This window comes from Pantherophis guttatus, chromosome 3 (genome assembly GCF_059756535.1).
Source record: "Pantherophis guttatus breed Tessera chromosome 3, ASM5975653v1, whole genome shotgun sequence".
Lineage (NCBI taxonomy): Eukaryota > Metazoa > Chordata > Lepidosauria > Squamata > Colubridae > Pantherophis > Pantherophis guttatus.
Window position 1 is genome coordinate 61,242,429 of NC_142065.1, and position 19,845 is coordinate 61,262,273.

Below are 19,845 nucleotides of genomic sequence, written 5' to 3' on the forward strand. Positions count from 1 at the left end.
AGCAAGAGAGAGAGAGAGAGAGAGAGAGCGAGAGAGAGAGAGAGAGAGAGAGAGAATGAGAATTAGAGAGATTTATCTATCTATTTATCATCCATATTGATTCAGTACAATACCTGAACCAGATAAAAATCCCTTTTCCATTTCTATGATAAGACCAACATATACAATATGTTCTCCTGTTTTGCTTTAAAATACGTACGAAGTTATAGTACTGTCAGCACACCTATTTACCATGCTAGAGGGTCAAGATAAGGCCAGGTTTCTTGTGAAATCCTTAATTCAAGTGACAGATGGAGAGACCTGGTGTGGTTCCAGCTGTGGTTTCAGGATTGGGAACAACTGGATCCAATTCTTTGCCATGAGAAAAGATCTCTTTACAGCAAGAAATTAAACAAAGGAAAGGGTTGCAGACGTATTCCAAAGAAAGAGATGGGGCCAATATTTTATTCAGATCAAGACACTACGGTAGTTCTGGAGAGACTGACTGTGCTGAATATGCAGTCTCTGTGGCTGTCCATAACGATCCAGTCTGAAAGGAGGATTTTTCAGAATGAGAGAATGAGTAGTGAGACTGCCCACTCGATCACAACTATAGGCAGTCCTCGACTTACAACAGTTCGTTTAGTGACCATTCAAAGTTACAATGGCCCTGAAAAAAAGTAACTTATGCCTGTTTTTCATACTTATGACTGTCGCAGTGTCCCCAAAGTCATATGAGCAAATTCAAACGCTTGGCAACTGACACATATTTATGACCGTTGCAGTGTTCTGGGATCATGTGATCACCTTTTGCGATCTTCTGACAAGCAAAGGTAATGGGAAAGCCAGATTCATGTAACAATCATATTACTAACTGAACAACTATAGTGATTCATTTAACAATTGTGGCAAGAAAGTTCATAAAATGGGGCAAAACTCACTTAATGAATATCTCACTTAACAACAGAAAGTTTGGGCTCAGTTGTGGTCGTAAGCCAAGGACTACCTGTAATGCATCATCAAAAATAAGGAAACAATAACAAGATGGAAGACACTGGTGGTGAAGTAGGTAAGTTTGTCCCACTCCCAACACAATAAGCGTGGCACCACCTGGATTTCCCCACCCCCCAATTTCGATTTAATCTGAAGGACTTTTTTAAAAAAAAGACAGCTGTGACAGCCTCCTTGCCTTTTAATGACAGCTAGGAGGACCAAAAAAAATGGCCAGCCTTGTTATTTCTGCCTATATACTGCCAGTTTATCAGAGTTAACCAAAATAGTTGATTTCATGAACAGTGTTTTTCAAACATGATTATCATACTGCAGTTCAGGAAAAATGAAAATTTTCTTCTTAGCAAGAAGAAATGGACACTAGAGACTGGTAAGATACCTTTCTCAGCATTAATATATGGATTGTTAAGCTTATATTTTCCATATCCACCTGTTCAAATCAGCTTGTGATAGTTTTGGAATAGCAGATCAACTACGTCTATGAAAATTAAATTGCGGCCTCAGCCGTTCTGAACATCACTACAAAATATAATAATTCCTATCTACATTTTATTCTCTGCTCTGGCTGTCTGATAGCGATAGTGGATGAAGCAAGAGGGAAGTAGTTACATCTGTATAAGTTGAGCCTGCATGGACATAAAGAGGCCAATCCGCTCTCATCCCTCAAAGGGGGAGAAAATAACGATATTTTTTTTTTCCAAGAAAGAGACAAAAAGAGAACATAACCAAAAGAAGGATAGCCTTTCTGGAATACTCATTAGCATTTTCTCCCACAGACTAAAATTGTTTCTTAGCAACTTTGGCCAAGGCTCAGAAGAGATTTAAGAGATTACAAATTTACCACTTGTCACACAATGTGGTATACATTTAGATCATTCTGCTTGTATGAAGAATGAGCAGATGGGGGATAAATTTGTTTCCACAATATATTGTCCCAAAGGATATAAGAACAGCTTATTAATCTTATATATAAGGATAACTTAAGGCAGTTCCTAATAAGAAGATTTCCTGTCCCCTTTCTCTGTCTCCCTCTCTTTAATCCACATGTAGGTCTCCTGAAAAGCTTCTCAGTAGATTTGGGAGCCACATTGCACAAAGAGCCACAAAGGGTTGAGAGGGCAGAAGGAGCCAGACATCATAAAGGTAAAATCTTCCTGGTTTGGTAGGTGAACCCTCCCAGAAGCGCCTTTTTGAGATGAAGTTCCGTGTAGAAAAAATGTTTCCATGAGAAACCTCATTTATAAATTTATCCATTGAGGATCTGTATACTGCACGAGTCAAAAAGAGGGCTGTGAAAATATCTACAGACCCCTCATATCCTGGACATAAATTGTTTCAACATCTACCCTCAAAACCACGCTATAGGGCACTGCACACCAGAACAACTAGACACAAGGACAGTTTTTTCCCGAATGCCATCACTCTGCATAACAACTAATTCCTACAACACTGTCAAATAATTTACTAAGACTGTATTACTATTATTCTTCTCATTCTTCCTATTACCTATCTTCCACTTATGATTATAACCATGTCACTTATATCTCTCAATTTATATTGTTTTTATTTGTTTCCTAGTGTGATTTGATAATTTATTAGTAACCTTGACTATCACTAAGTGTTGTATCTTTTCATTCTTGATGAATGTATTTTATTCTCCTTACAGTATGTACACTGAGAGCATATACACCAAAGACAAATTCCTTGTGTGTCCAATCACACTTGGCCAATAAAGATTTCTATTCTCTATTCTATTTAATAACTTTTCTAAGTCACTGTCACTCCATTAATCCGTTTCCTAAAACAGAGTAATTACAAACACTAATTATTAAGCATTTGGTTTACCTTCAATTTCCAGATCTTGTCAGAGCAAAGAGAAATTTCTTTAAAGGATACATGTTTCTTCTGAATATGGGACTGTAGAACTGGTTCCTCCAACTATGTAGCTGTAAAATGAGACTTCCAGTGTATAGCAGTAAGAAGTGTCATCCAGTAGGCCACCAAGGAAGCGACGTCCTGTTCCTGCCTTAACAGCATCTCGATTGAAGGAAGTGCTTGACTAGTAAGAAAAAGATGAGAGTGGATGAAACTGGATTTCTGCATTGGGAGGGGTTTCCCCCCACTAGGAAGTTAGGTAAATTTTATAAGCCAAATCACATTTCTGTCAACTGTTAACTTGCTTAAGTGCCAAGAATTTCACAAATACTTCTTGTATAGTACATCTGATAGAGATTTAACATGAAATGCATTAAGTCTTCCATGTATGTAGATGTTTTTATTAGTCCTTTTGTTTTACTCTTCCCAATTTCCTTTCATAAACTCCGAATAAGGCACCAATTTTGTGATGCAATTGTGAACACATCTCAGGAGCCCTGCAGTTTTTTTTCTTAAAGTTGCATCTTAAAAACATGAACAAATAAACTGAAACCAGTGATAAAGTTGTGTGTAAACATTTTACTTAGTAAAATAAATAATAATTTGTAGGAGATATTCACTGGGAACATAGAAACCAGGAAGTTAAGCCATTCTCCTCTAGCATTGTGACCCAATGCACCATATACTTCTTTAAACATGCAATTACAGATATGCATCACCTCCCAAAATTAAGTTTTAAGATTGGATTCTAAGGAGATAATGTACTGAAATTATAACTCTACAATTGTTGACACTTTCTATATTGTTTATAGGTTTTTACATACATATTAAAAGAATTGTCATTTTTAATTAGGTCTGTGTATACAGGAGCAAATTGATAAGATTGGAAAGACTTCAAAAATGCTATACATTTTTATCTCAATCTTGCCATGCATTCAATAAAAGTATTAGGTGTTATTTCAAACTGACCTTCATAAAAGGGATAAATGTTTTAGGAAACACTTTGATGTTTTGTACTCCTGCATATTTAATTGCTGCTCTATTGTTTCCAGTTCAGTAATTATGATACCTGAGTGCTCTAAGATTCCAAGAATCATGTAAATTCTTAGTAGTAAGGAAATATTGTATCTGTGCAAAGAAAGAATCCTGAAGTCATATCACTGCTCAGAGATCTTTTATGTATCACTGCTCAGAGATCTTTTATGTATCTGGATCCATTCCAGTTGGGTTTCAGGCCTGGGTACAGCACGGAAACGGCATTGGTCGCATTGGTTGATGATCTCTGGAGGGCTCGGGACAGGCGTTGCTCCTCTGTCCTGGTCCTGTTAGAATTCTCAATGGCTTTTGATACCATCGACCATGGTATCATGCTGCACCAGTTGGAAGAGTTGGGGGTGGGAGGCACCGTACTACAGTGGTTCTCCTCCTTTCTCTCTGACCGGTTGCAGTCTGTGTTGACAGGGGGGCAGAGGTCGACCCCGAGGCCCCTCATATGTGGGGTGCCGCAGGGATCGGTCCTCTCGCCCGTTTTGTTCAACATTTATGTAAAGCCCTGTGGTTTCGGGGTGAAGTACCATCAGTACGCTGACGACACCCAGCTGTACATCTCCACCCTGGACCATCCCAACGATGCCCTCGAAGTGATGTCCCGGTGCCTGGAGGCCGTACGGATCTGGATGGGGAGAAACAGGCTCAGGCTCAACCCATCCAAGACCGAGTAGCTGTGGTTTCTGACGTCCCGATATAGTCAGCTGGTGCCATCGCTGACTATTGGGGGCAAATCATTGGCCCCCACGGAAAGGGCTTGCAACTTGGGCATCCTCCTGGATTCACGGCTGTCTTTAGAAGAGCACTTGACGGCCGTGACCAGGAGGATTTTTTATCAGGTTCGCCTGATCCGCCAGTTGCGTCCCTTTCTAGATCGGGATTCCCTACCCACAGTCACTCATGCCCTCGTCACCTCTCGTCTAGACTATTGTAACGCTCTCTACATGGGGCTCCCCTTGAGGTACACTCGGAGGCTCCAACTGGCGCAGAGTGCGGCCGCACAGGTGGTTATGGGAGCGACGTGGAGTTCCCATGTAACACCTCTCCTGCGCGAGCTGCACTGGCTCCTAGTGGTCTTCCGAGTGCACTTCAAGGTTTTGGTTATCACCTTTAAAGTGCTCCATGGCTTAGGACCTGGTTATCTACGGGACCTCCTGCTACCACCAATAGCCTCCCACCGGCCAGTACGCTCCCATAGAGAGGGGCTCCTCCGGGTGCCATCAGCTGGCTGCCCCTAGGGGGAGAGCCTTCTCTGTGGGGGCACCTACGATCTGGAACGATCTCCCCCCGGAGATACGGAGGATCCCAGATCTGCGCACCTTCCGTCACGCGCTTAAGGCTTTTTTATTTCATCAAGCTGGCCTGGCCTAAATCTTCTCCCCCTTTTAAATGTAAATTTTAATTTGTTTTTAAATTATGGGGTATTTTAAATTTGTTCAGCCAAATTATTTAATTCGTTTTTATTCTATTTTAAATTTTTGTATTTATGTGTTTTATTCTGTGGCTGTTCACCACCCTGAGTCCTTCGGGAGTAGGGCGGTATAGAAATTTAATAAAATAAATAAAAAAAATTAGGGAATGAAGGCATGGTCCTTTAACATACTGATTTTTAGCTCTCAAGTGCTTCCTGTTTCCTTGCTCTGCTCCATAGTCTAGAAAAGATTTTCTTTACTAGAATTTGAGAGATGTTTTAAACAATATGCATTTTCTAAATTGCATCTAATTATTAAAAGAGGCTCCATGGGTTTCGATAAGTATGTCATGACGGTCCCATTTAATCTATTTTTTCTCCTTCTACACTGAACCAATATAGTGTGCTCCTCCAAAGCAGGAATGGCTTTGGATCATACTGTGAAGAAATAACAACACCGAGGCAGAGAAAACTCTTTTTCTAGAATACAGGTGAACTATTGACAATGCAATAAAAGACTTCTCTTCCTATCAAATTCCCTTGAGGCCAAATGTCTTTTCAGACAAGGCCATATGCTGCTTCATTCCATTGTCAGGAATCAGAGCCTGAGACAACAAGAATACAGATTTTTTTGTTTAGCACAAAACTTATCCCGTCTCTTGGAATTAGGCCTTCAAAGGAACCAATGTATATCAGTGCATGGCAGTGCATGGCAGACCATGATAAGCGGAGAGATTGTAATTCAGAAATACCTGCTTAGCTAGAAATATCTGGATTTTTAGCCTTCAATTAGTTTCATAGTTTCTTGCCTGAAAACTCATAGTATCTTACAGGTTAACTCAAAGTAGATGAAATCCTGTTTCCTTTTAGCTCTAGTAATAGTCCTTAGAACTAAGGCGTTCTAAGCACTATCATAGCTCATCCCTTGGGGCCCTGCAAGGGAATTCTGGTTTTTTATTATGAAAGGAAAGAAATCTAGTGAAACCTGAGAAGAAGTGAAGAGCTGAAGAAATTGTAAAAGAAAGCCAATAAGAAAGAATAAACAGAAGAGATACATGGTAAGAAAGGCATTGTTGGTAATATTTTTCGTTTTCTCCCCCCTCCCCCTCTTTTTTTACATCCATTTATTGCATTTTTGCAGAGATTTTTTTACATTATTTAATGCTTTTTATCTTGTACTACCAAATTAAAAATCAAAAGTAAAAAAATATATGCAGTAGTTGTGTTGTGATATCTTCAGGATAGAGCTTTTGGGTGGTTTTTGGCCTTTCAATTAAAAGGTGAACGTCTCACTTCTACAATGACTGAGGTTTAGAGATAAACTAAGTGTGTGTGTGTGTGTGTGTGTGTGTGTGTGTGTGTGTGTATGTTAAGTGTTTTTCTATTGAGACACCTTGTCTACCCCAGCATGTGGGAGGAAGCGTATTGCATCCCTTTTGCCTTTCAGCTCCAATCCAGGAGCCCTCAAATAGTTGCATTCACGACAAACCATTTTATACCAAATTTATATTTCGCTGATAAAGAAATAAAGGGAGATTAATATAGATCTATTTCAGGCTAATTAGTTCTCATCAGCTAGCCTTACCCTTACGGGTGGCTTTCACTTACCTTTGCTACCAGTTCACTCGTTCACACTTGCGCCACTTCTGCACATGCACAGAAGCTTCTGCACATGCACAGATCGTATTTGATGACATCCAGGCAGATGGGCAGGGTCTTCCACCACCACCGCTACCGGTATGCCTGAACCCGGGGCGAACCGGTAGCAACCCACCACTGATATAGTAATTGAATTGATAGATTTAATTTAGATTCAATTATTTATAAATAATTATATAACTATTCCTTATATGGACTGTTAATTTGTAATGCAATTTGTTACCCCTTTATACAAAAGAATCCTAGGAAGTATACTGATAGTTAATAATTTCCCTTTTTCTGTCATTACAGTTATATGTGGAGGAGTTTGGGGAGGTTGAAATGTTGTATGTTGAACTTTGTCAAAAATTTAGATAAACAAATTTTGATTGGAACCTTACGAAGAAATTGTTCTTTTGTCCTTTTCCAAAACTGACATTTATCCTATCTTTTTGGTGGGGGGACTAAAGGGGCATACATAAATTATGTCACACATTCATATGTGCATGTATAGGAGCAAAATCAACACTGTGGCAACCTGAAAAAGGTAAAATATCTGCCTAGGAACAAAGATTGAGGAAGAGAATGTCACACGTCAGGGAAATCAGGAGATTCAGGCAATTCAAATGAGTATAAAGATTTATTGCAAGCTTAAGCTCTCTACAAGAATCTGAGCTACTAATGGTCAAGGGAAATGAGTGGAAATTAAGAAGGCATTCAAGGTGGGCTGGACTTAGATCCAGTGATGGGATTCAGCCAGTTCGCACCACTTCGGGAGAACCGGTTGTTAACTTTCTGAGCAGTTTGGTGAACTGGTTCTTGGAAGAAATCATCAGGGCAGAGAACCGGTTGTTAAATTAGTTGAATCCCACCACTGCTTAGATCTCCTGAGGGCGTGCAGGGACTCATGACTTATGACAAGTTTGACCTCTCCCTTGGGTTCAGCCTGGTCCTACAGAGAATAAAAAAGGGGTCTTTTCAAATCTGAAATCTTCACTTTTATTACTTTTATTAATGCTATTGATAAAATGGACAAGTTTGTAATCAAGCGGCATTTTGTAAACATATTTTTTTCTCCTAATCTCCTCTTCTTTCTGCTGCCTCTGCCACTATTTTATCAAATATCTTTAAATGGTCTAATGTCCCAGTTTAATGTCCCAGGAGAACCAATTCTTAAATTGGGACATCACAACTGAAAACTTCTATTCCTCGGCTGCCACCAACTTCAACTCAGACTGAGGGGTTATCAGAGGAAGAAAAAGAAATCAATTGATGGCCAGGTTGTCAGTGGCAGGTTGTACAGATGTTCCTGGGCCATTCTACAGGACTGTAAAAGCTGAGCACCTAGATTTTGAGATGAGCTGTGAAATGGGCAAGGAACTAATGGATGACTGATCCCACATCATATGGCATTTAACAACAAAATGTACTCATTTCAGTGTCTTGGCCATTTTCAATGGCAATTTTACTACCATATTTTTCAGAGTATAAGATGCACCAGAGTATAGAATGCACCTACCTTTTTGGGTGAGGAAAAGAAGAAAAAGAAATCTCCCTCTACCTCTGTGTCTGAGCAATTTTGCCTCATTGCAGCAAACAGCAAACAGCCTGCTTTACTTTCATTTTTGTTTTCAGGATAGCTTGATTAGCACAAGGGAAAAAAATCTGCTCCAGCAATTTACCTCTTTGCAGCAAGCAGCAGAGCCCTGAGCAAAACAGCTGAGAGCAAATCAGCTAAAAGTCGGGAGGCTGATCTAATCAACTTGTGCTAACTAGGCTGTGCTGAAGCTGAAAGGAGCTGTTTTTTTCTTGCTGTTTGCTTGCAAGGAGGTAACTGCTGCGAGGCAGAGGCCAAAGGATGGGGGCCAGTGGGTGAGCGGAGCTACATTTGGTGTATAAGATGCACCTAAATTTTCACCCCCTTTTAGGTGGGGGAAAAGGTGCGTCTTATACACCGAAAAATATGGTAATTACTAATACACATTAGTAAAAGAAGCCTCAAGTTTTAGGAGCATAGATAAGGTATAAATCAGTTTTCTGACCTGGATCCAAGCACATTTCCTGCCTTTTATTTCCTCTTTGCTTCATGCCTGCTGGATGATACAGCAAAGTGATCAGTTCATTAGGAACCTTAGAAGCTGCATTTCCTCAAGATCCCTATTCAGGGACCTCTTATTTGACAGACTTGAATTCAGGTCTATTATCAGACACTCTGCCTGAATCTTAACTTACTACATCCCAATAATCTTCCATTTTATGCCAGAAACTGGAGCTAATGCCCAGGATATGAATTAGTCTCTTGTATGCCTTAACTATCCATTGATTCTTGTTAATAGACCAGTTATGGAAATTAAATCACATGAATCTTTAAATGACTACAGGAGAGTGTCCAGCAGATTTTTCTAATTCTAATGTTAATGGGAGGGAATTAGCCTTAAATCAATACCATACATTTCTATTTTAATCGTGTAATCATGATATTCCTTCAGAAGATGAGAAAACAGAAATTTTCTGCGCAACATTTCATAATCTGATAACTAATTTACTAATGCCATTTGTGGAGATTTAAGTTCTAACTTGCATTATAGAATTCATTATTATTTAATACCAAACATATTTATCCTGTGAAGGCAACTTCATCTAATAAGCTTGATGCTATGCTTAGTTCAAATATCAGAGCTCTGATATTTGAGGGAAGAACATAACAATAGAAATATTTTGCACATTAGTCATTAGTCCAAATTTACAGGGAAGAAACCTGAAATGTTCACAAATAGCCGTTTGATCCCACCTTAATAAATGCGGTTTCATTTTCCCCATTAGCTGCAGAAATAGATGTTATATAGTAAGCTACCAGTTCTAAGTGGAATTTGTTAACTGGAGGTGTAGAAATAAAACCAGAAAGTCTGCAGTTTCTGTTCTGTAGAAGACATTCCCAGGCAAAATGTTTATTTTTCAACTGCAATTTGTGTGAGTGTCATGATTGAAAAAATACTCCTGCCTTCATAAGAATCATTACAAGGCAGCAGCAAGGTATGAATTTAAGGAGCACAAGGAGAGAAGTTAGCCATCGTGTAATCATATTTTCAGAGTAACACTTCATCAGTGAGAATAAACTCCTCACACATGTATAGATTTATGCTAATTCTGAGTCCAATTAAATATTCAAACAAAATATCTCCAGGCGGGTGTTTCTTAAACAAATTCACCTAAACTTTGGTCTTTAGTTGATCTTCATGCAGGCAGGGGTGCTGCAAAAAAAAAAAAAAAACCCCACCCACCCTATGCTCACTTCCAACAAGCAAAATCCAGAAAAGTGAAAACAATGCTGGTGAATCCCATTCTGCCACCAATATATCAGTAGCACAGCAGACTTAGTGCAAGCATCTTGCGTTAAAAAAATACTCATTCATTATTAATGGTATGAATATTGTACATCAAAGGGGAAACTAGTCTGCATGCTAAATGGTGTTATGAACTGAAGTGTAAAGGGGACTTCATTTCAATTTTTTCTCGCTGCTTTTTGTCCCTTAACTCAATCAGACTTAGCAGATACTTTGAGAACAATAATTTCAGAGATGCTATCAATGGGATCTTATACTTGTCTCAATGTTGCTTCTGGGTCAGTCCTGATTGCAGCTTGTTTTCTTAGAAAAAAGAAAATGCGAATGTGGTTCTTATTAAATAATTGGATATATCATCCTTATTTTGACAAATGAATGAGCATATACAATAGACAACACTATCTGAACCAGATAATATTGCAAAGAAAATGCTGGAAAGCAAGCCCAGAATTTAAGGCAAATCAAACTAATCAATCTAATATCTATTACAACCAGGGCCGGATTTTCCTATAGGCTAACTAGGCTTCAGCCTAGGGCCTCAAGATCAAGAGGGGGCCTCAAGATCAAGAGGGGCCTACATTCAAATTGTTAGCAAAATTAAAATTACATTTTCACTATAGGTGAAAGGGCCTCATAAGTGGAATAGCCTAGGGCCTCTTTTCATCTAAATCCGGCCCTGATTACAACTGTGCCTACTTTCCCCTGCATTAGGACTACAATTAGCAATCCTGGAAACAAAGTATTTAATTGATCCCTTGATTCTCTAACTTTCCCGGAAATACGTATCTAACCATGATAAAGAAACCCATGCCAATTTCCTCAAGTCTATAATGCAAAATTTGTTTACAAATTTGTATTAAATGAACCCATGAGAGGCAAACAATTTTCTCTAGTACTCTTTGATAAGAAAGAATAGTCCAGCTAGTATTACTGCCAGTAGACAAATGGTCTTTGCTGATTGCTTTGCTTCTAATATGCAGACTCAGCTGCTTTTTTAATTATTTCTTTCAGCGAAGCAAAAGGCCGAAAGGCCTTTTAGCTTCCTTTCTTTCTTCCTCAGGCCCTTAAATCTTTACCATAGGTGATTACAACATGGGCTGTGACTGGAATAATATATAATTAAATACGAATCACCAGTTGAAATATCAACTGGTAATGCTTGCTGGCTAGACTCCCATCATCATAAAAGTAAAGTATCAAGGGATATGAAATTCATAGTAGGGGAAGAAATTACTATTGTTTAATATAATTGGGAAGAAATGTCATACAATATAGAAAATGAAAATTGCTTGCATGAAAAGACCTATTTTTGTGCTTGTGGAAGGGCTGCCTTGTTATATCAAGCCAAAGATCCATTTAATCCATTGTGCTATTTCCAGACTTGCCATCTTATGTCTCTAGAAAGGGGCAGAGAAAGGTATTAGCATTCCCCAGTTGTTTGTCCCAGACATCTGCTATTCAAAGATAATATTTAACACCTTTGAATATGGCACTTTGTGTAGCTTAAAGCTGAACCTTCATTCCTTAGAAAAAAATTCTTTTAGAGAAAATGTCCGAGATTTTTCTTTTTTCTGACACCTTACGAAAAAGAACTGAAAATCATACAAGATTGCAGTCCAGTAAAATCAACGAATTGCCAGATAATGATCTGGGGAAATTTATGCATTATTTTATTTTATTATTTGAAATGTTATTTCAGGGTACAAAAGCACACAAGTAACCAATAAGAAAAAGGGCCACGGTTTTATGGAGATGTAACCAACTACCTTTCTGCCAAACTGGCCCAGAAAAGTAAATCATGGGGAATAGCTTAGGGTGTATCCCAGTGGTGGGTTGCCCCCGGTTTGGACCGGTTCATAAGACCCGGGAGTAAAACCGGTGTGAGGCCCCACCCACCACCCTGAATGTTGTCATCGGCGATCTGCGCATGCAATCCCATTGTGAATCGGTAGTAAAGTTAAGTAGAACCCACTCCTGGTGTATCCCTTTCCTATTATGTCTCCAAAGTGAGCTGCCTTATTCTACCTGCATGTAAAAGATGGATCAGAATAAAATTCAGGAGAATATACCACATTTTAAACTACAAAAAGCTATGGTTACCTAAGCTTCAGAAATTGGAAAAAGGATTTCTTTTCTCCCGTGAACATTTTATGGGTCATTCTTCAAGTTGTAGTCCAAAGACATTTGGAACGTAATGGGGAAACCTTCCACTGAACCTTTATTAATAACTTCAGCAGCGACCTTGAAACACATTCAGTATAATCTTAAAAGTACAATAGGCATTTTCTACCATTCTCTTGAAAATCCTTTGTGAAGTCACCCTGCCTTTGAAGTAGTTGTACTGTTCAAGAATTTATGTCACAGATTATTATGATTATTATATTATTATGATTATTAACAACTATATTATCAGTTATTATGTGGTAATTGTCATTGTAAATCATCATGTAAATCTTTGTCTGCTCTGGCAAAAGATCTAACTGTTAAAATATTTGGCTAATTTCTATTTCATGTTAGATTTCTGGAGTTTTGTGACTAGATCCTATTTACTACTATTAATATAGATAGATAGATAGATAGATAGATAGATAGATAGATAGATAGATATAGATATAGATATAGATATAGATATAGATATAGATATAGATATAGATAGATATATATTGCTAAAAAGGCATGCAGTAAAAGAAATGTTTCTTACAAAGGAGAAGTCTTCAGCATTCTGACAGAGCAGCTTCGGGAAAATAATCTGTCTGTGAAATCTTTCTTCATCTTCAAAAACATTCCCGTACATAAAGCCATTTGTCATAGTGGAGTGAGCATGGATGTCAATATAGAATTCCAGGGTAACTTTCTGCACAGAAAATACATAAGGTAAATTGAAGATACATTTCAACAAGGAAACTAGCTATAGGAGTGGCAATGTCATTTCTGAAACTCAAAACGTGTAGCAATTCCCAGGGGTATCCACGGGTCAAAAAAAGCCAGTCACAACTGCACAATAGAAGCCATGTCCCTTTTTATGTACATCACACAAGCAACGCATGTAAGAAAGGACTCTTGGAGTAGGTTTTTCTTTGAGATGTTTCCACTCTTGAATGGGATTTTGCTACCCATTTATGCTGGAAAAAAGTCATGCAGCGGCCTGACTCTCAGGGAAGGGGGAGGAACTGCAGAATCAGGGTTGCTGATTATGTGAAGTATAACTGTGTCCAATTGAAGGCAACTACAATAATCTTTTAAACCTTCCAGTTTCACCAGAGAAGGCTGAGATGAGAGTAATGGAGGGGGCAAGATATGACATGGACCTTCCATTTTCTCAATGATTAGACTTGAAGATGACTCAGGTTCCATCTCTCTGACAAACACAGGACAGAAAAGCTCATTGATTATCTAGTCCATCAGTGCCAAGGAACTGTAAATAATCTAACAAGTTAGTTCATGTTAATCCACGTCATCATCTTTCAGCAGTGTCACTTCAAAACAATTTACTTAATTATTTGTGGTGTTTTGTTTATGCACAGCAGCTGTTTTGTTGCATCAAGAAGTCTTGCATAAATTCCTCAATTCCTACTAACATTTCTTCAGAGCAAAATATTTCTGAATACTGGCACAGAGGAGGAATTTGATGGATGCACGGGGGAAAAATTTCTCAAAGTATTTTGGTGTAGTAAGCTACTCTAAAAGATTTTGAAGCCCTTAGGAATCCTTATGATTAACAGACACAGCACAAGTATGCCAATATTACTGGATACAACAGTAAAATGAAAAAGCACCTTAAAATCAATGCACACCAAATATATTTGAGTCACTTCTCAGACTAAAATTACTCTTACAATAAAAATCACAGTATTATTCCCTGATGCCTTTAAAAAAACTCATTATTTTCTTTTATGAACCTTAGTACATTTGATTTTAAGCAAATAATTCTGCTGTATATTTCCGCTACCTTCAATTATTTATGCTGTTTATTGCCGCCTCTGTTATTTTATGATCTCTGTCTAGGGATGCCTTAATTTTTTCCCATCATACTTAAATAGCAATAGCAATTAGGCTTACCATGTTTCCCCAAAAATAAGACCCTGTCTTATATGTTTTTGAACCCTGAAATAAGTGCTTGGCCTTATTGCCATGTGCTCAAAAGCCCGATTGGACTTATTATCAGGGGATGTCTTATTTTGGAGAAAACAGGGCATATATCGCATCACAGTGCTTTACAGCCCTCTCTAAGTGGTTTACAGAGTTAGCATATTGCCCCCAACAATCTGGGTGCTCATTTCATCGACCTCAGAAGGATGGAAGGCTGAGTCAACCTTGAGGCTGGTGAGATTCAAACTGCCAAATCACACACAGCTGGCAATCAGCAGAATTAGCTGCATTCTAACCATTGTACCACCACACAGCTGAAAATTCTAGAAACCATGTGAAATAGAAAGAGAAAATATAGCCTTTAACTGGAACTGTCCATTATATAAAAATATTATATGAAAAACATTATATGAAGAAAAATATACTAACATCCATGCTTTATTTTGTCAGTAACTGGATAAAATTCCTTTTCATCTCAGGAAAAGAAGTTTACTTAATGCAAGTTTACTCATAACTACAATAAGTCAACAATTGATCACACACTTTGATCTTCCTTGTATTCCACACCAAAATGCCAAGTATATTGATGAAAATTAAGTTTATTTCAGCTCAGTTGATAATATTAGATAATTTTCTATGCCATATCCGTTTTCAGTGACTAGTGATTTTTGTTTTTGTTTTTAAACTGAGTCAAATGATGAAACAGCTGAATTTATTTACAGCCTAAAACCTGGAAATATTTCCAAAATATTTTTTTCCACAACTGCTATGAAAGAGTCTTAAAACTGCTAAGTCCCCTTAATTAAACATTCCTGTTAGTATACAGCATATTTTTACTTGGAAGCTTCTGAAATTGCAGAAGTCAATTAATACAGTGGAAACAGACCAACTATCAACTAATTCTTTATTCTTCTTTCATTCTTCAATAATCCAATCCCACTCAACAATACATTCAAATTTGCTTTAGTAATTACTTCTGAGTGGTATAGTTGCCAGGCAGTGTTGTCTACCAGTATTAGGAAAATGGTATTTATACTTTTATGTCTGTTCTTTGTCTTTTAGATACATTTGCTAATAAAAGGAAATACTGTATGTTTCCTATTCATCCAGCAATGGAGTCATTGTTAATATACCACAAATATTTGTAGCGGAAAGAGTCTCTTTGTCCAGAACTACAAAGGTGTTCTACTGGCCTTCTAACAGCCAATGGCAGGTAACTTATTTTGCCATTATGTTTCAGCTTTTCATTTCAAATTGCTGGCATTCATTGTATCCCAGGTATGGCTTTGGAGGCTATTTTAAAGCTTGGCAGGTTAAATTAAGGTGCATACTATATTATTCAAAATCTTTGTTTTATATTACTATCTCTTTTTAATTAGACAACTTGCAATAATGGAAATTTGTCTAAAATACAGTGAATCCATGATGCAGAAGGAAATAAAGACTATAGCAATTGTACTCAATTTAGTAGCTACAAAGTCCCATGGGGGTATCTGCTAGTCTTGCCAGTTGATGAAGCTAAATGTGGATACTAATCCCTGGTTCAAATACTTTCACACTGGAGGGAAAATGAGATAAAAATAAAACTAGCAGCAACCCTGATAAATAATAACTAGATCTCACTAGTGTAATTAAGGTCCAGGTAAACATGAACAGAATAAACTCTATGGTGATTTAACTATTTTATTTAGGTTCACCAACAACACACTAGAGGTAACTGCATATGGAAAGATAAAATAAACCTACATTGCACTATTTTCCCAGTTTGAATTTTCCTATATTTTATTCAGGCCTAATTCTTTCAGGAAAAATGGTTTCCTTCTACCTATCTACTTTATTTTACATCTTTAAGGTGAAATCAGAAACGAGAATCTATTCCCAATTCCATAAATGAGACCAGCAGGTTTGGGATAATCAAAAAACCATTTTTTTCAGGGTACCCGATTAATAGAAAATTGTAAGTGAGCGTGAACAAAACCTGCCTTAGCCCAAACCAAAAACTAGAAACAAGGGTGTCCTGGTCTGGCTGAGGATCACAATGGATCTATCTATGGCTGAACACTCAGAGACAGCAGAGGAATGAAAATGAAACAAAATACAGCCAAGACCATGGACAGCTCATTGAAGAATACATTCTGAGTCACCAAAACTTGAAATTACATCAGGAATACAATGGTTAACTAGTATTTTCCATCATGCCTGACATCATTTCATTGTTCTTGCTGTCATGCTTTCTTTTCTTTTTTCTTTTTTAGAAAAGTGGGAAGCTAACAAGTTGCAAAGCAAAGCACCAGCCTCAAGCATAATTTTTACTTTTGAGAATGCCTGTAGAAAGAGACCTCCAAAGGCATTCTTTAGGGTAAAAAGAGTGAATAGCCATCATCCAGTGCTTTGTTGGAAGTGAATCCACTGCCTACGAGAAAAGGCAAAAGTAAGCTAGGGATGGCTGGCAGCATTCTGTAGGACTAGAAGTGGTAGCAGGAAGCAGTGGCTCCAGTTTGACTGTATATGAGTGTTTGTGATTGGCCACTTCCAAAATGGCATGTCTCCAACATTCCAAATGTGTCCCATTCTAAAAAAAAAAAAAAGTGCAGGATCTTTATGATAGGTTAATCCTCAACCAGAGATCTTACTCTTTTAGAAGCTGATGGCTTGTGAAAGTTTTCAAAGTCAGCTGATGTCTTACTTTTTTGCCTGTTACAGTTTCTAAAAACTTTTTTTAAGTGTCAAATTTCTGGAAGGCTGGGAAACTGAAGAAGCCTGAGCTATCATATCTAAGAGAGTGACATTCTTAAAGTGGTGTGGCTCAACAGAGATACTGAGGACTTACTATGAATTGGAGCAAATGTAGGGTTCATGTTAAGAAATGTTCAGGGCTTTACTGATCTCCTAGGATCATGACATCAGGAGCTTGTATGAATACCTATATCTTTTATTTTAGTACTCGTGAAAGCAGACTGAATGCCCAGTAAGACTTTTTCACATATAAATGAGCAATACCAAAATTTCACAACAAAGTTCTCTTGGCTTAATTCTATATCAGAATGAATACTGAAACAAACTGACAACATATGATGTCACAGAAAAGACTTCTGATATTCACACATTTTCTCACACAAATTATATGTTCCTTTTTATATTTACAGCTCATAGCTCAATGCCTCTAGAAGATCATTCATTATAAAGTAAAAGAAAAATAATATTATTGGTTTGTGTTGTTACAGATGCTGTTGATATCTCAGCTTAATTATAATTTTTAGGCATAGAGATTTCTTTAAGAAATCAGTAATGTTTTGGAACCAAAGTGGATAAATTTGTATTTAGCACCAAACATAAGCTATGGACAGAAAAGCATTGTAAGAAAAAAACAACAACAGAATTCTGCCAATCAGATTTCATTTCAGTATGGATTTCATTAATTCTCTACTATAATAGTAACTTAGCAAAGAACTGAAGATCTTTTGCTGAAAAATTCCACAACAAAAGGAAGACATTATTAGTCCCACTTCATATTTTAGATTATTTCATTCACGGGGTTAGCTCCATAGTTCATTTGACTTTATTTTCTCAATTTACAGACTTTCAGTGCTAAACATGATTTACACTGTACATTTCTTTTTAAAATGTATTTTTCTATGTGCTATTACGGGCTGCAGTGCTCAATCTTCGTGGTCCTTGAAGCCCTATCAGAGAACATGATTCTTGAATGCTGACTATAAAAATGTAATCCATTGCCTACCACTTATACTAAGCAACTTTCATCTACATGCAAATAAGAATCACAGACAAGGAATATTGTTGCCCTCTTCAGGCTGACATAAGGCTGCATATCACAATCAGCAAGTCTGACATGTTAAACGGAAAACATACAGTGATAGGAAATTGTCATATAAATGCCATATGCCAAGTTGCTTTGTTGGCTAGAGATTAGAAGCAAAATAAATCTACACCGTGATTCTGGGTTATAGTGATAAGGGCAACTAATTTCTTGGTAGAAACTAGAAATTACATCCAAGTACATGTAATGTATCTTTGGCCTGTCTTCTTATTTTAAATAAACAATACAACCTCAGATTGAATGGAGAAGAAACATGGATGCTTCAGCCAGCCTTTCTCAGCCAGGGATTGTCCAGATATTTTGGGATTCCTGCCCCTGCATTTCAAGAGATGTAATGAGGAATGCTGGTTTAAGGCACTTTAAGTAGGGCAAATTACCCAGTAAATATTTTTGTTTTATCTTTGAAGATAATCTTTTTTCTTCCAACAGAGAATTATGTTATAATTATGTTATCCTTTTAGGAAATCTTATTATACCATTAAAAATGTAAGGAACCGAACTCTTATTTCAAGACCGTCCAATATGCATTAAATGGCTTTCTTTCCCTTAAAAACCTTTTGCATACTGCGTGCCTTTCTAACCAAAACACCTTCTGAAGAATTAGTACCTAAGAAGATATTTTGGCATGATTAGTTTAATTCCTCACACTTTAGTCTTTGAAACTGTGAAGGCCAAATTCCCTTTGCCTTTCTATTTCCTGTGATCTGTGGTTTGAAACATTCATCAGGAACACTTCAAGGTACATTTTGAAATACGGCATATTGGATTATTCTTTTATCACTTACGAGGCATGAAAGCTATGATGCGAGAGGAAAGGTCCTTCACATCTTTTTTAAAAGGCTGACCTTCTGCAAATACCATGAGTCCTCAGCAGGGATGGCCCTTCCACACAGCAGGATGAAGTGACCTGACTTAGGCAGAAACAGAGCTTAAAACAGGAACTGGTACAAGGTTTCATTCTTGTGAGGAACAGCTACTGTGGGGCTTCTCATTCCCAATAGAAAATCTCTATAATAAACCCAATATCTGATTGTGTTTATAATCCTACAGAACAGATGGTTGAAGAATGTATAATAACAGTCTCCAAATATCTGAAGGGTTGTCATATAGAAGAGGGAGTGGAATATCTCATCATTGCACTAGGGCCGTGATGGTGAACCTATGGCACGCGTGCCAGAGGTGGCACGGAGCACCCTCTGAGATGACACATGAGTCCTCACCCCAGTTCAGCCCTGCTGCACATATGTGCATGCCTCCCGCCAGCCAGCTAGTCTTCGGGTCTCTGTCGCGCATGCCATATCATTACTCCTATTGCAGAAACAGGTTTGGATAGTTGTTTTATAGTGTCTTGCTCTCCAGAAATTTCAGTGCTTCATCCAATTAAAATCTGATTTCTGTCTGTGTGTCTGAATACTATTGCCAAAGCTCACCATTAGTTGTTCTTCATTATCAACATAAACATCTTTGGGCATATTCTGTGGATGTATCTTGATATTGAGCAATAATAATAATGAGGCTCAAGGTCTAATTCTGGCTGCTTAAGATCAAGCCTTAAGAACAAACGCATGCAAAGCTAGAATTGAAAAGACATCAAACAGCAAATGCTGCCTCTG

The 19,845-nt window shown here is 37.7% G+C and overlaps 1 protein-coding gene across 2 annotated transcripts in view; it reads right to left on the reverse strand.

Moving 5' to 3' along the window:
* The window catches only part of LOC117664199 (AGBL carboxypeptidase 4), an 836,143-nt gene that overhangs the window by 80,938 nt on the left and 735,360 nt on the right, over window positions 1-19,845 (reverse strand). For both annotated transcript variants that reach the window (XM_034415043.2, XM_034415044.3), the window contains exons 10-11: window positions 13,007-13,159; window positions 2,887-3,049 (exon numbers count right to left, since the gene is read on the reverse strand). In XM_034415043.2, coding sequence (XP_034270934.1) covers window positions 2,887-3,049; window positions 13,007-13,159 — 316 coding nt within the window. The remainder of the gene's footprint in view (window positions 1-2,886; window positions 3,050-13,006; window positions 13,160-19,845) is intronic.